The sequence below is a fragment of the Amblyraja radiata genome, chromosome 19 (genome assembly GCF_010909765.2).
Source record: "Amblyraja radiata isolate CabotCenter1 chromosome 19, sAmbRad1.1.pri, whole genome shotgun sequence".
NCBI lineage: Eukaryota > Metazoa > Chordata > Chondrichthyes > Rajiformes > Rajidae > Amblyraja > Amblyraja radiata.
This window is the reverse complement of record NC_045974.1, coordinates 11,694,328-11,711,146: the sequence shown is the minus strand read 5'-3', so window position 1 is coordinate 11,711,146 and position 16,819 is coordinate 11,694,328. Positions and strand designations below refer to the sequence as shown.

Sequence of the window (16,819 nt, the reverse complement as noted above, 5' to 3'; positions counted from 1 at the left end):
CCTGCGTGAGTTTTCTCTGGGTGCTCCAGTTTCCTCACACACTTCAACGACGTACAGGTTTGTAGGTTGTAGCTTGGTATAATGGAAAATTGTCCTTTGTGTGTGTAGGATAATGTTAGTGTGCAGGGGTCACTGGTCGGCGTGGACTTGTAGGGCAGAAGGGCCTGTCTCCACGCTGTATCTCTAAACCAAACGAAACACATCCTCGATTAGCAAGTGTGCAGAAATAATCTACTGAGCGCCATGTTCTGATGCCATTTTCAACGTCCATTCCGCACTCTAGTTCTTACGAGCGGCGCCTGGTCCAGGTCCTAGGCTGCTGCAGAGCCACCAGCCATCGCCTTCCTTGGACGAGATGTACCCCTCCTCGCCCATCCACCTTTATACCCCGGGGTGGCACCTCCCCCAGCCGACCTCGAGGGCACGGTTGTTCGGACCCCGCCCTTGGAGATTTATGCTTTTTCATTCGGGGAAGATGTCTCCCCCTAAATTCTCTATTCAATCCTCAACTACATCCAGGCACATCCGAATCCTCCACCAGAAATCACTGGAAAGTGAGATGAATCGGAATAATGGCTCATCCCCCCCCCCCCCCCACTCAAACTACCAGCCGGTGTTGAAGATGTGACGATTTTCACAGATGTCTCATCACAGTTGTGCAATGAAACTGTGACAATTTGCTCTATGTGACTGAAAACAATTTACCCAATTAGTCATCTCAATTGAAACTGCAGATGCTGGTTGATACCAAAGATAGACACAAAGTGCTGGAGTAACTCAGTGGGTCGGGCAGCATCTCTTCAGTGAAAGGATGGGTGACATTTTGGGTCGGGGCCCTTCTTCAGACTGAGGAAGAGTCCCGATCCGAAACATCGCCCTCCCGTTTTCTCCGGCGATGCTGCCTGACGTGCTGAGTCGCCTCAGTAACCATCTTTATGTGAATGCTCTTGAGAAACTACCGAGAACATTACCCATCATTACGGTCTGTACAAAAGGTTAACGCTGTGGCTGGCTGACAGAAGGCAAACAAAAGACATCTCAAAGAGGCAACTGTGATTTGTAGCAAGTTTTCAAAACTGCAGAAGAACAATGTGAATAAGCAAATCAAAGGGAATACATCTTGGAGGAAGTTTATACGGAGAAAGGAAATGAGTAAAAAGCTCAATTACGTTTTGGCATGGGAGCACCTTGTTAAATCTGCAACATTTTTCAGCCAAGTGAAGTAGGTCAGAGGGTCGCTGGGTGAATCTGCTGTGATGAATTGTGAAGCATAAACGAAGGCCATTCACTTCAAGGTAATGCTGGCATCTAGTAAAGCAGTCCCATAAATATTATTCCCCATAGTCTGACAAATTATTCTCTCTCAAATGTTTATCCAGCTCCCAATGGAGCGTACTCATTGCGATGCAGGCAATGAATTTCAGATCACAACTGTGCATATTTTTTTTTCATTGCCTTTCCCTTGAACCATCAAAGGCCACAACTCTCCCGACTGCATCTATGAAGAAAGAAAACCAACTCCCAGAGTTTTATAGGCGTTGCGAAACTTTAGATGCACTCATTGTTACACCGTAAGATCTCTTCCAGGAAACTCTCCCCTGAATTCTAACCACGACAATAGAAGATGTCAAATGCAAAGCACAAGAACAATTTTTAAAAAGCATAGACAATAAATTAAGGACAAGGGGCTTCACATGAAATGCAAATGCAAAACAAAAGCAAAGGTGTGGTGAAAATGAACTTTTGAAAAGTAAGAGTCATTCTGGAATATAACTATAGCTTTCTCATTGTTTTGTACATTTCTAAATTGAAACAGCTTCTTCCCAGCTATTCAGGAAGGAAGTGCAGTTGCTGGTTTACACCGAAGATAGACACAGAGTGCGAGATTAACTCAGCAGGTCAGGCAGTATCTCTGGCGAAAAGGAATCGGTGACATCTTCTTCGACCCAAAACGTCACCTTTTCCTTTTCTCCAGAGATGCTGCCTGACCTGCTGAGTTACTCCAGCATTTTGTGCCTCCGACCAGCTGTAATCAGACAACTGAACCGTCTTACCAGCTGGAGTGAGGACCTGACCTCCCATTTATCTCACTGGAGACCTTGAGTTATTTTTTATCGGACTTTATCTTGCACTAAATGTTGCACCCTTTAACCTTTATCTGAACACTGTGGAAGGCTTGATTGTAATCACATACAGTGTGTAGTCTTTTCTTTGACAGGGTAGCATGCAATAAAAAGCTTTTCACTTTAGCTTTGTACGTATGACAATAATAAACTAAACAAAGCTTTCGGATAATACCTCTACATCTTTTCTTGCCCATCTAAGTTAATCTAATATTATTGTCTGCACGCACTCTCTTTATTAACTCTATATTTTTACAAACTGCAGGAAAAAAAACTTACAGGTGAGGAAACGGTAGCTTCCTGTCTCATGCTCACATTTTGTTCATTTTCGTTCTTCAAAAGCATCTCTGTTTGAAGTATTGCTCTGATGGTGGCACTACAGCAGAAAGTTGTGGGTTCCACTGCATGTGTAGAATTACTATATAATCTGATATTGTATCATAAAATTATATCATCTGATATTATATCTCATGATGAGCGTTTGACGGCACTGGGCCTGTACTCGCCAGAGTTTAGAAGGATGTGGGGAGACCTCATTGAAACTTACCGAAGAGTGAAAGGTCTGGATGGAGAGGATGTTTCCACTAGTGGGAGAGTCTAGGACCAGAGGCCATAGCCTCAGAATAAAAGGACGTACCTTTAGAAAGGAGATGAGGAGGAATTTCTTTAATCAGAGAATGGTGAATCTGTGGAATTCAAGGCTGTGGAGGCCAAGTCAATGGATATTTTTGAGGCAGATATTGATAGATTCTTGATTCGTTCAGGTGCCAGGGGTTATCGGGAGAAGACAGGGGAATGGGGTTGAGAGGGAAAGATAGATCAACCATATTGAATGGGCCGAATGGCCTAATTCTGGTCCTATAATTTATTAACATGATATTCTCGTGGAGTTTTGCATTGTTGGGGTTACTATCTCTCGAATGAAATGGCCAGTCTGTGCTCAGATGCAATGCTCGTGTAACCCAGTGGGTCAGGCAGCATATCTGGAGTACACAAATTGGCAACACTTCAAGTCAGAATCCTCCTTCAGACTGACCCGAAATGTCATCTATCCAGGAATTCTCCAGGAATGCTGCCTGACCCGCTGAGTTACTCCAGCACTTTGTTTTTTTTGTAAACTAGCATCTGCAGTTCCTTAGATAGACACAAAATGCTGGAGTAATTCAGCGGGTCTGGCAGCATCTCTGGAGAGAAGGAATAAGGTCTGCAAGGCTCAGTCTGAAGAAGGGTCTCGAACCAAAATGCCACCAACATCTATTCCAGCTTTTTGTGTCGATCTTTGGTGAATCTCCAGTTCCTTCCTACACATCTGCAGTTCCTTGTTTCTCCAGGCTAGAGGTTTACTTCACCTCACACATAAGCATTTATTTTTATTTTCCTTCTGGCTTTTCCTGAGGTTTCTTCTTCTTTCAATTAACCAGCAACAATGACAAAGATCACCCCTGGTTTTGCCTCATAGTTGACTCTAGGATCTTGCTGCATGTAAATTGACCATCATTTCCCCCATTATTCAACGGTGACATTTCCAAATGATTTAATTGCCTGTAATATGCGTTGTCTCATCCAGGCATTGAATAATGAGTCCTCTTTATAAGCGGAGAAATTGATCATATGTTCACATCAGTGCGATCATTCCTAAATTAGATTTTGTGTGCTGCCCAAAGTGTTCTTGCCAAACAGTAAATCTCACAACCGCTGATCAGTCATTTCGTTCTCAGGTGACTCATTCCTTGTAGGGCTGACAAATCTGAAGACGGGGGACACAAATTGGTGACGTTTAGGGGTTGAAACCCTTCTTCAAACTGACCCGAAACGTCACCTAACCGTGTCTGGGAGAGTGTTGTTTCGCATGAATAAAGAAAGGAAGAAGGGTCTCGTCCCGAAACCTCACCTATCCATGGTCTCCAGAGATGCTGCCTGACCCGCTGAGTTACTCCAGCACTTTGTGGCTTTTTTTTTGTTTGTAAACCAGCATCTGCAGATCCTTGTGTAGGATCCTGGTTTATACCGAAGGTCAGGCAGCATCTCCAGAGAAAACAAATAGGTCTGAAGAGTTTGAAGAAGGGTCTTAACCTGAAACATCACCTATTCCTTTTCTCCAGAGCTTGACCTGCTGAGTCATTCCAGCATTTTGTGACTATCTGCAGATCCTTGTTTGTACTAAGCAAAAACAAAGTGCTGGAAGAACTCTAGCCGGTTAGGCAACGTCTGTGGAGGGAAATGGATAGACAACGTTTTTGTTGCGTGCTAACCAGTCAGCGGAAGGACAATACATGATTACCATCGAGCCATTCACAGTGTACAAACACAGGATAAAGGGAATAACGTGTAAGAAGGAACTGCAGATGCTGGTTTAAACTGAAGATAGACACAAAAAGCTGGAGTAACTCAACAGGAGAGTTTGTGAGTAAGAGTAGGCCTGTCCCACTGTACGAGGTAATTCAAGCGTTCTCCCGAGTTTCCCCTGATTCAAACTGGAGAATTACGGTAATAGTACTCGGGGCTCTCGGAGACATTTTTCAACATGTTGAAAAATCTTCACGAGCTGACCGCGTTTCCCGTGTACCTGCCGTTAGCAGCCGCTAAGAGACGCCCCGAGCTCCGACGTACCCGCTACGTACATTCTACATGCTTACCGCGAGTTTGATTATTTTTTTTACTCGGGAGAGCTCTTGAATTACCTTGTACAGTGGGACAGGGAACTCGGGAAAGTGGGACAGAATAAGTGCAAGGTAAGGTCCGATCAAAGATAGAACAAGGGGCTCCAATGAGGTAGAGGGTAGGTCAGGGCCGCTCTCCAGTTGTTGGGAGGATGTTCCAGTTGCCTGATAACAACAGCTGGGAAGAAACTGTCCCTGAACCTGGAGGTGTGCGTTTTCGGAATTAACAGCTGATTGCTGACACTGTTGCCTTCGGTGCTGTTTAGGTGACGCTTTTGACATGAAACCACGTTGCTTTCAATTAAGGCAATTTACTACACGGCGCCGCTTAACATCACAGAACTTTAACGTTGGGAAACGAAGCGTAAAATTGCTGAGACACATTGGTCTTTACACTTGGTAACGTCAGGTGCCTGGGACAATTCAATACTCAGTACCTTAACAACACAGGTACTTGGAAAGGTTTAAACATTTGACTCTTCAGACCCCAGAAGTGGAAATCCCAGCAAGAATTGCAAATCTGACAGCTTCCACGACCATTATTAGACGCGTGCAACAAATCAGCCACGCACAAATAAGTTTATTTAATGCATTTCTCATTTAAGAGCCATTGGATTGAAAAGTCTTGCATCAATCCTCAGATTTTTTTTCTTGACAAATAGGGTTTATTTGCTTCAGTGCTTTTTGAGTTGCATTTTATAATCTAAGTTCCAGAGTTCAATGCAAAGAATGTGAGGGGTTTTTTTTTAAAACAAATCTGTATTTGTATCCTAATTAGTGGATATTCATCTGTCATTAGCGGGAAAACGTCCCTCCCCACCATCACGACGTTTCATAAATAATCAATGCAGCCCACATTAATATGCATGAGCTGGAATCTGTGTAGTCGTGTGCATTGAGGCAGGGACAGGGGGAGTGTGTTGCTTTGAACTGAATCAAAACTGTGTGTGAGATACCGAGACGGAAACAAGCACGAATCGTGCTGTTCATTTTTCAAACCACTACCAACCCCCCCCCCCCCCCCTTCCAATCCTCCCTCCTCCCCCTTTCCCATTCACGCCAAGTGCTCCAGCTAACAGCGCCTGTGTGTGTGTGTGTATACACCGGGGCAGAGCTCGCCTCTCGGTGGCTGACTGATGAGAGGCGCCACTTGTACCACCACTACCACCACCACCAGTCCGCTCTGGAGGGTGACTCCCCGCCAGCGCAGGCCGACCCTCTGAGCTCTGGGGCAAAGTGGACGGCGAGGCACGGGGCTCTCCTTGCCCGCCGGCGTTATAATGGGCTGCAATCTGTGCGCTCTGCAGAAGAGAGAGGAGCACTACAAATTACTGTACGAAGTTTCGCAGGTGAGTTCGAGCAAGTCTGCACCTGGGGCTCCGTCTGGTCAAATGCGCGACTTGGAGCGAGGAACGCCTTCTTCTGCAAGTGTAGTATTCGTGGGAGAGATAGTGAGAGAGAGAGTGTGTCTCCCAGGCTTTGGTCTTTAAAGCATGATGTTTGCGATTTGTAAATACGTGCACTCGAAGCCACAACTGAATCGCGACGTGTGATCTGTATAGTATTTAACTTGTGAAGCATTAACTTATCTACAAGAGGCATTGGGTAAAATGATGTGCTCTCTCATTTAAGCCCATCTCACGTACAGTCGTTGATGGACACGGACAAGACACTTCTTGCTTTATGTTTTGTGCAACTTTGAAACTTTTTCATTGCGAGCTGTTTTTGGGGCGCACCGGTGTAGAGGCAGAATATTGCTCCCGGAGTTGTCAATAGACAGGAAAAAAGGTGATAGAAACGTGGGGTTCTTTCTGCATTAGAGACATTTAAGGTGGTCCTCGTGTGCAGGAAGGTGAAGTGCGGTGATTCCACTTGTGGCGACTCCATCACCTGGGCTCGTAAACACCGGAGACAATAAACATTTCACCCGGCAGATGGAACTTGGTACCACAGGTTGTATTGGGATCAAGAGCGGGGAAAGGCAAAGCGAGTGAAAACAAAAGCCGCAGGTGTTGGAAATCTGACATTAAAACAGAAAGTGCCTGGAACAGACACAAAGTGCTGGAGTAACTCAGCGGGACAGGCATTCTCTCTTGAGAGAATGAATGGGCAGCGTTTCGGTTCGAGACTCTTCTTCAGTCTCGTCACTTGTTCCTTCTCTCCAGAGATGCTGCCTGTCCCGCTGAGTTACTCCGGCTTTTTTGTGTCTATCTTCGGCGTAAACCAACATCTGCAGTTCCTTCCCACACAAGTGTTGGGGACACTCGGCTGGTCAGGCAGCGCCTGGTGAGGGAGACCTGGCATTTCGGGTGTGGGATCTTCCGGCAGAGGCTGTCTGACCCAAAATGTTTCCTGTGATTTTGATTCCAATTCCATAACGCGGAAGAGAAAGCGTTAAAGCGGGCGCCGGGATACTGATGAATGATAAGTAGTAAGTCTGGCAGGAATCAGAATGTGAGTGTTTGCCACGTATGGTATTTGCCTTCCACCGTTTGTGTTGCTGAAGCTCTATTGGTATAGGTTTAAGCGACCATCTTCAGTCCATAAGCCTTGATCTCATCCCCATCCATGTCTCGTTTTCACATCCTACCCTTCCTTATCTCCGCGTCTCCCACCCCCCTAACTCCCGGTCTGAAGAAGGGTCTCGACCCCATTCCTTCCACCCAGAGATGCTGCCCGTCCCGCTGAGTTACTCCAGCATGTTGTGTCTATCTGGGTGAAACAGCGGAACTGAACAATTGCAGTGGCGCGGCCGCGGCGGTCCGCAAACCTGCGGGTCACATTCCGATGCTGACTGCAACCCACGCAGGAGATGCCGTGATCACATCGACTGTAACAGGTCGGGGATGTCCCCGGGTTCCCTCAATTAAAGGGCTGACGCGGTCAAATGAAGTTTATAGATAAGACAACCTCGGCTATTTAGCTGAGTGAGATGCAACTGCCCCGGCATAAACACAGGAGGAATTTGGCCGATTAATAATTTTAAAATCAGATGTCTGATAAATTGCAGCTCTCCAAACTTTTAGTAGACTCTCTCCTTCCCCTCTTTTATCAGGCTTCCGTAAGCTAGGGCACGGTCTGATTCACCTCTACCCCATTGTGGACATTGGACTTTGTCTCTGGAACTGATGCGCTGCAATGCTGGGAACTATATTCTGCACTCTGTGTCTTCCCACGTTGCTCTGTCCATTGTACTTGAGTTCGACTTGATTGTATTTATGTGTAGTCAGTCAATCTGATGTGTTTGGACAGCACGCACAACATAGCTTGTGATTGTACCTCGGTGACAGTAATAACCTGAACCTGAACGTCCTCCGCTTGAAGTGAAGCTTTTATTCCAACAAACGTAATGAATAAAAGATTTATTGAAAACGTGAACGCCGGCCCAATGGGCGGCTCATTTAAGAGAGTGGGGTGGAAAAAAATGTTCGCCGTACGTTTACTTCATCAGGTGCCTCAAGTTCGGTGTCAAGACGGTTTAAAACGGTTTGGAGGAACAGCGCCTCATATTTAGCTTGGGCAGCGGTATGAATATTAATTTCTCTAACTTCAAGTAGCCCTTGCTTTCCCCCCCTCTCTCTCTCTCTCCGCCCCCCCCCCCTCTCTCCACCCCTCCCACTCTCTCCACCCCTCCCCCTATCTCCGCCCCTCCCCCTCTCCCTCTCGCGCCCCCCCCCCCATCCTAATTCTCAGATTGGTTCTACTGCCCTTCAGATTAAATATTGCTGATTGTATGCCACGCTGTCACCTTCCCCTCAGCTAACAATGAACCATTCTACATTTCCTTCACAGCGTCCCCTTTGATCTGTCGTTTTCACACCTTACCCTTCCATATCTCTAGACTCCTTCTCCACTGACTCGCAGTCTGATGAAAGGTCTCATCCTTAAAATGGGGATTTTCTGCACTTCAAGAAAACAAAAACTGTGGAAAATATGAATGCAAAACACAATTTGAAAGAATGCAAGTCCATGGTGGTACAATACATGGTCCATAGTGTTCCAGTTTAGGGAGTCGGGAGGAACTGCAGATGCTGGTTTACACCAAAGATAGACACAACATGCTGGAGTAACTCAGCGGGACAGGCAGCATCTCTGGAGAGAAGGAGTGGGTGACATTTCAGGTTGAGACCCTTCTTCACACCCGAAAAGTCACCCATTCCTTCTCTCCAGAGATGCTGCCTGTCCCGCTGAGTTACTCCAGCATTTTGTGTCTATCTGCGGTTTAAAACGCGATGGGTCTCAGGGATAGACTTGTGTGTGGAAGTGGCGAAAAGTGGGTCGGCGAAAAACTGTATGATTTCATGTCGTTCTCCGCAGGGGTGTTTGTAAAGCTCGTTGATTCTTTAATGATCAATTAATGCCTATCCATCAATGCGTTTATTTTGGAGGAATAATCAATATTTCTCAATCGAGACACAAGGATGTTGGAATCTCAGAGTGCTGGAGTAACCCCGGGGGTCAGGCAACTCCTGCGGCGACCGTTCGGCTCAGGCTGAAGAAGGGTCCCGATCCCAAACGTCGGACGCTGCCCGATCCGCACTCCGGCAGATAGACACAGAATGCTGGAGTAACAGGCAGCGTCTCTGGAGAGAAGGAATAGGTGACGTTTGGGGTCGAGACCCTCCTTAAGGGTTGCTCCAGCACCTTTGCCCTCCACGCTGTGGTGGATTTTAAAGTAGTGGTAGAGAACTCTGTGTGTCGCCCGGCGCTTAGTAAGTTAACAGGGGAGTCAAGAGTGCGTTATTGTCGTATTTCCCAGATAGAACAATTAAATTCTTACTTGCAACAGAATATGTAAACATAGTACACTGTAAACAATATAACGAGAAAAGAGTTAAACGTGTGTATATATACACATACTATATATATATATATATACATATATACACACACACACATAAATACACACACAAATATATACACAAATATATACACACACACACACACACATAAATACACACACATACATACACACACATATATACACAGACATATATACACACACACACACACACATACACGGAGGAAGGAGGGAGCTGGACTGGTGAGGATGCACAGGGTGGACACGAGCGCTTGGCCGGACTCACCGGTGGGTAGTGGGGGGCGGTGCCGGGTGGCGAGGGGTCGATGCCGGGTAGTTTAGCTCACCCACACCGAGCCGAGCGCCGCCTCCAACCTGCCCTGTACTTGAGCTTCACCCAGACTCGGGTGGCCGCGGCGCGGAGTCTGAAGCCTTTAATGAATGCGTGCCACACAGCAACGCGATCAGAGCCTCATTAGCCGCTCGACAAGACGATTCTCTGCAATAATTAATGCAAAAATATGTCTCCTTTTTATCACCGTGGTGGGTTTTCTCGCCATTAATTGCTGCTGGAGGCGAAAGTGCTGTGTAATTTTATCGACGTGCAAATTGCTGGTTTGTCAACAGTCGCTTCTGTTCTCCCTGTGTTAACGCGAAAAGCCTTCCTGCTGTTGTTGTCGGAAATACAACGTGCCATTTCATTAAAGCGCGGCGGCGCAGCGGTAGAGTTGCTGCAGCGCTAGAGACCCGGGTTTGATCCTGACTTATGGGTGCTGCCTGTACGGAGTTTGTACATTCTCCCACTGACCCACGTGGGTTTTCTCCGGGATCTCCGGTTTTTGGCTTGGTATAATTGTAAATTGTCCCTATTGTGTGTTGGATGGTGTTACTGTGCGGGGGTCAGCGCGGACTCGGCGGGTCAAATAAGGTGTTTCCGCGCTGTATCTCTAAACTAAATTAAACTAAACGGTATGGAAATGCACGTGAGACGCTGCCAATGGGACAGAGGATCCTCCGTGCATATACACCAACCGGCAGACCCATCACTGGACAAGACAGACACAACATGCTGGAGTAGCAACCTCTTCCTCCCAGCTGGGAGAGACCAGCAGACGCAAACAATCACAAGAACACACTAAAACAACAGCTGTAGCGCCAGTGGAAATAGAAACTAAGGCAGAGATAGATACATTCTTGATTAGCACGGGTGTCAGGGGTTATGGGGAGAACAGGGTGAGGAGACAATAGATCAACCAGGAGGTGTAGATGGGTTGAAGGGCCTAATTCGTTTCCTATCACTTAACTTATGAAGAGACACCTAACGTCTTCAGTCCAAGATGCCTTGATAGCTGGAGAGTCTTTGACCTGAATCACTAGCTCTGTTTCTCTTTCCACAGATGCTGCCTGACATCCAGTGCTATTTGTTTGTTTTCTGTTTATGTTTCAGATTTACAGCATGGTTTAGTTTAGAGACAGCACGTAAACAGGCCCTTCGGCCTACCAAGGCTGCGCCGTGTACTAGCATTGTCCTACATGCTAGGGACAATTTACAATTTTCACCCTAAGCCAAATTAACCTACAAACCTGTATGTCTTTTGAATGTGGGAGGAGACCAGAGCACCCGGAGGAAACCCACGCGGTCACAGGGAGAACGTACAAAATCTGTACAGACAGCACCCGTAGTCAGGATCCAACCCAGGTCTCTGGCGCTGTAAGGCAGCAACTCTACCGCTGCACCACCTACCTTATAGCACCAGAGACCCGGGTTGGATCCTGACAAGGTCTTTGCTCTTTGACTGAGAGCAAAAGTCAATCAACCTTAATTGAATGGTAGAGTAGACTTGATGGGCCCAATTGTCTCTAATTCTGCTCCTATTACTTATGAACCTATGAATTTACCCCATGTATCGTAATTATCCTCAGATTAATGCTACTGAAACAGGTAATCTGGGTATCAGCCCATTACGATATATGGAAATTGTTTCCAATTGTAAAATAGTGATTAAATGTTCCATAAGTAAAATACCCTTTGGCAGGACAGAACATTATCCTAATACACAAAAATGCTGGAGAAACTCAGCGGGTGCAGCAGCATCTATGGAGCGAAGGAAAAAGGCAACGTTTCGGGCCGAAACCCTTCTTCAGACATACCTTTGCCTGCTTATCGACAATGTGTCTTTCTTACCAGGTGATGTTACACCCAGTAACTTGAAGTGTAGTCATTAGTAACAAAGGAAAGTTAGCAGAAAAAGTAATTCTGTCAAACAGCATTTTGATCATTATTTTACTTTTAATGATGCCTGTCATGTCGCAAGTAATGGCCAGGACACAATGAGGATTTTACCCTGCTCTTCTTTGAAGTTTATCCTGGATTCTGTAGATTGAGTGATCAATGGACATGCTTTACATTCAGTGCGTGCCCAACAAAAGCATTTAGGATAGTGATGGATTAATCCAGTACCACACTGGTGTGTCAGCCTTGATGCTATGCTTAAGAATCTAAAACCGTCTATAAATCAAGTCATTTGAATGGAGAATGCTAACACTGAGGATGACATTTTTATTTAGGAAGAGAGTCCATTCATTTTAACTGCACCTCCATAGATCATCAACACTGGTAAGTTGAGGCTCTATTTAAGGACTGCAAATAAAAAACTGGGAATTATAGACCAGTAAGCCAAACATCTGTGGTTGAAAAGTTATTGGAGAGGATTCTGAAGGATAAGATTCAGAAGGACAGGTGATGTTCATAAGTGATAGAAGCAGAATTAGGCCATTCGGCCCATCGAGTCTATTCCGCCATTCAATCATGGCTGATCTATCTTTCCCTCTCAATCCCATTCTCCTGCCCTTTCCTCATAACCCCGGACACCGTACACCTGAGGGATAGGTTGCATGGTTTTGTGTGTGTGTGGAAATCATATCTCTCAAATTTAATAGAATTGTTTGAGGAAGTTACCAAGATGATGAGGCCATGGTTATAGATGTGGTCTATATGGACTTTAGCATGGCCTTTGATAAGGTTCCACATGGTGGGCTGCTCTGGAAGGATACATCACATGGGATCCAGGGAGAGCTAGCTAATTGGATACTGAATTGGCTTTGTGATAGGAAGCAGAGGGTGGAGGTTGCTGTTCAGACTGGGGGCCTGTGACTAGTGGCAGCCGAGGCGACCCATTCCAGTACCGTTCAACTTCTCTTGGAGGCCATGACCTCTGTTTGTCCGGCAAATCGGATAATCCAGAGGGGCTCTGGAACCAAGGGTGCCGGAAATTCGGTGGTGGACTTGTATCCTGCTACATTGGAACGCAGAGTCGAGTGGCTGTTTCAGGCATCAGGTGTCTGGTATACAAGTGATGAGACCCATCCACTGCTGAACATTGTCAGTGCCTTGATGCCGGGAATGTCAATTGAAGAGCTCATTGGTGCCGATAAAATGTGTTGCAAAGAACTGCAGGTGCTAGTTTACACCAAAGATAGACACAAAATGCTGGAGGAACTCAGCGGGTCAGGCAGCATCTCTGGAGGAAAGGAATAGGTGACCTCTTCCTCCCATACGTACAGGTTTGTAGGTTATTTGGCTTGGTAAAATTATAAATTGTCCCTCGTGTGTGTAGGATAGTGCTAGAGTAGGGGACGATCAGACATGATCACAATGAATGGTGGTGCTGGCTCGAAGGGCCGAAAGGCCTCCTCCTGCACCTATTTTCTATGTTTCTAGTACGTGGTTTGCTGGTCAGCGCAGACTTGGTTGGCTGATGAGCCTGCATCTGTGCTGTATCTCTAAACTAAACTAAACTAAACTAAAACTCTTCAACCAAAATTCACTCGTTGAGGCACTAGCCTTTGAATCAAAGCAAGGACGTGCTATCCAGTCCAGCCCTGATACCACTCGGGGCAGGAGGTTGAAAAGGCAACATGTCAGGTTAGCCACAGTGTGTCAGGAGCATGCAATATTCCCACTGATGTTCAATGATGATGAACACTGCCCAGTCCATCACGGCATTCTGACCTCCCCAACATTGAAGGGATTTGCAGTAGTTGCTGCCTCAAAAAGGCAGCCAGCATCATCAGAGACCCACACCACCCTGGCCACACGCTCATTTCACCCTTGCCATCGGGAAGAAGGTACAGGAGCCTGAAAACTGTAACGTTCAGGAACAGCTACTTCCCTACAATCACCAATAAGCTGTGAACTACATAGGGGTTGGTTTTGTTTTATTATTGATTGTTTTTTATGTGTACGTATATGCTTGCAGTTGCTTGCAGAAGTTTTTTCTCGTTCTACTTACGCCACCCGATGGAACCCGTGATTCTAAACAACAGGAAGGAGCTGCGGGAGGAGGTAGTTGAGGCAGGTACTATCTCAACATTAAAGAAGCATTAGACAGGTACATCAGTAGGACAGGGATATGGGCCAAACGCAGGCTGGTGCGACTAGTGGAGATGGAACATGTTGGTCGGTGTGGGCAAGTTGGGCTGAAGGGCCTGTTTCCTCACTTTATGGCTCTATAACATGCATTGCATGAGTCCAGACTAGTCCAGATTGTGGTGAAGCAAGACCATATATATCATCACCCTGAAATCTGTCTCAGTGCTTCTTGGCACCTTGCACAGCTCCCCTCCAACGTGCTAAATCACAGGACCAAGAGGAAACTGTCCCCCCTCTGTCACTTCCACTGTCTGTACATTGCCAGTGATTCTTGCATGAGGCCAACCAGGAGACATCAACAGCAATATCTTTCTCTCTCTCTCTTTTCAAAACTGTACTCAGTCCCTCTGGATTGTTTCCACCAAAGTGGGTGACATCCCATTTTCAATAATTCTGTTTCATTTGCCATGTCCTTGCCCAGTCATTTCACCTATCAATATCCCCCCCGAGGCATCCCCGCAACCACCTCACAAGCCATACAGTCTTCATTACAATTAGTACAATTTGTAAAAGCGGTTTAATAATATCAGAAATCCCATTCGTAGGGCAACTGGCTTGTTCTGTTCAAATTTAGATGGTTTCCAGGTTTGGAAAGGGGGACTATTGGTGCTATTTCCACAGCTTAACAGACCAAACCCACATCACAACGCCAATGTTTCTTTGTAGTAGCAACTTAGGATCCATATAAATTAGCTGAAGTATTTATTTTTAACCTTACATTTGCCCTACCAGCCCGGGATGGCAAAATGTTTAATCTCTTGGGTTTCAGCTGAGAGCAGTCAAGAGTGTGTAATTGTTATATGTACTGAAATGGAACAATGAATGTAGGGCAGCACAGTGGTACAGCGGTAGAGTTGCTGCCTTACAGTGCCACAGACCCACGTTCAACCCTGACTACGAGTGCTGTCTGTACGGAGTTTGTACCTTCTCCCCGTCACCTGTGTGGGTTTTCTCTGGGATCTTCGGTTTCCTCCCATGCTCCAAAGACGTGCAGGTTTATAGGCTAATTGGCTTGGTATAATTGTAAATAGTCCCTAGTGTGTGTAGGAGAGTGTTAGTGTGCGGGGATCGCTGGTCGGCGCGGACTTAGTGGGCCTAAGGGCTTGTTTCTGCACTCTATCTCTAAACTAAACTAAATCCTTACTTGCAGCAGCAGAATAGGCCTGTAAACATAGTACTCGAGAGATATAATAATAAAACAGACAAAAAAGTTAAACAAATAAAAATAAACAATAGTAGTGCAAAACAAAACAAAAGCCCAAAGTCCCTGGTGCAACCAAGACAAAGTTCGTAGTTCGAAGTTTAGTTGGTATTTGTAGTGTTCAATGGTTGTTGGGAACTGATAAATCAGTATTACTCACATGGGAAACCCATCCAAAATATTCTTTGTGTAGGAAGAAACTGCAAGTGCTGATTTACACCGAAGATAGACACAAAAATCTGGAGCAACTCAGCAGGTCAGGCAGCATCTCTGGAGACAAAGGAACGAGGCCCGAAACGTCACCTATTCCTTTTCTCCAGAGATGCTGCCTGACCCACTGATTTACTACGGCTTTTGGTGTTTATCCAAAATATTCTTCTTCTGATGAAATTATCTCCATAACTCACTGTCACCTGTGAAATATTTCCCATCCGTTTTGAACAGCCAAGATGGCCCATTGTTCAGACACATTGATCTAAGGCTTCTGAACTTGCCCGCCAGGCCGAATCTTGCCCGCCATCAATCGATCAAATCAAAAAAAGGTTATCTCGCCTTTCTGTCGCCGGCTCTCCCTCTTCTCCGGTTACGGCAAAGATTTGTGAAGTGCCGGCGACTCCTGGTGTCATGACCTCTCCTCCCCAAGCCTAATCTCGACGGTGAGAACACCGTCTAACATCTAACGTGGGCAAATCAGCCCTGCAAATGTGGCTTCACTTGCGAGTGGGAAGGAAACATTGGCAGGCGGCAACCTTCGGCGATCTGCAGTCGCCTGAGCTATTGTGGAACAGTCGCATACCTTGTCTATTTTCCATTTATGCCACAGGGAATGCTTTATATCCTCAGACTACACGCATTGAATGTACCCATCCATCTACCTGCCTCATTGCATTTTGCTGGAATGATGCACTTCCCATATCAAACCAGTCGGAATAGAAGGTTAAGCTGCAAGTTCATTTTACTATCGAAATAACATTTAAAGTTAAGATTTACAAGTCTCGCGCCAGCCTGAAAAGAGAGTTTATCGTGCGGGGTGATCCATAAAAGATTAAACTCCCGATGATTGGTCTATTATGGATTAAAAACCAGCTCTATAAAATAATTGGATTTATGCCTCTTAAATGTAACATCCCCACTGATTGGTCTATAAAAAGTTATGTTCGCGCTGATTCATTTATGAATAATTTATCATTTAGTTTATAAAGTGTTGAGCCCGTGCCAACCCGTCTATAAAATATCAAAGGGATGCCTAGAAATGTAACATTCATACCTTTTCCTGCAATGATAAACTCAAACATTGCTCGCTGTTAAATGTGTAAGATTTTCTCTTCCACTTTCCGGCTCTTACCCACCTCAAGCCTCATGAAGTCTCACGGCCAATTTCCTGGTCTATCTTCTTGGTCTGTCGGTTAATGGCCTCTGTGAAATTGCCCTAATGTGTTGGGAGGTGATGCAAAAGTGGGATAACATAGAACTAGTGTGCTTGGGAGATCGATGGGCGGCGCGGACTCGGTGGGCCGACGGGCCTGTTTCCATGCTGTACCTCTAAACTATATTGCCACTGAGACAAGGAACTGCAGATGCTGGTTTATTATGAAAGACACA

General features: G+C 45.8%; 1 protein-coding gene across 4 annotated transcripts in view; it reads left to right on the top strand.

Moving 5' to 3' along the window:
- The window catches only part of pdzrn4 (PDZ domain containing ring finger 4), a 331,311-nt gene that overhangs the window by 215,162 nt on the left and 99,330 nt on the right, over window positions 1-16,819 (top strand). Inside the window, exon 1 of one of the 4 annotated variants that reach the window (XM_033037674.1) lies at window positions 5,837-6,132. The exons of 2 other annotated variants lie outside the window; for them this stretch is intronic. In XM_033037674.1, coding sequence (XP_032893565.1) covers window positions 6,064-6,132 — 69 coding nt within the window. In that variant the 5' untranslated portion in view covers window positions 5,837-6,063. Of the gene's footprint in view, window positions 1-5,836; window positions 6,133-16,819 lie in introns of those variants that run through there. One more of the 4 variants, XM_033037675.1, reaches the window with a different exon arrangement.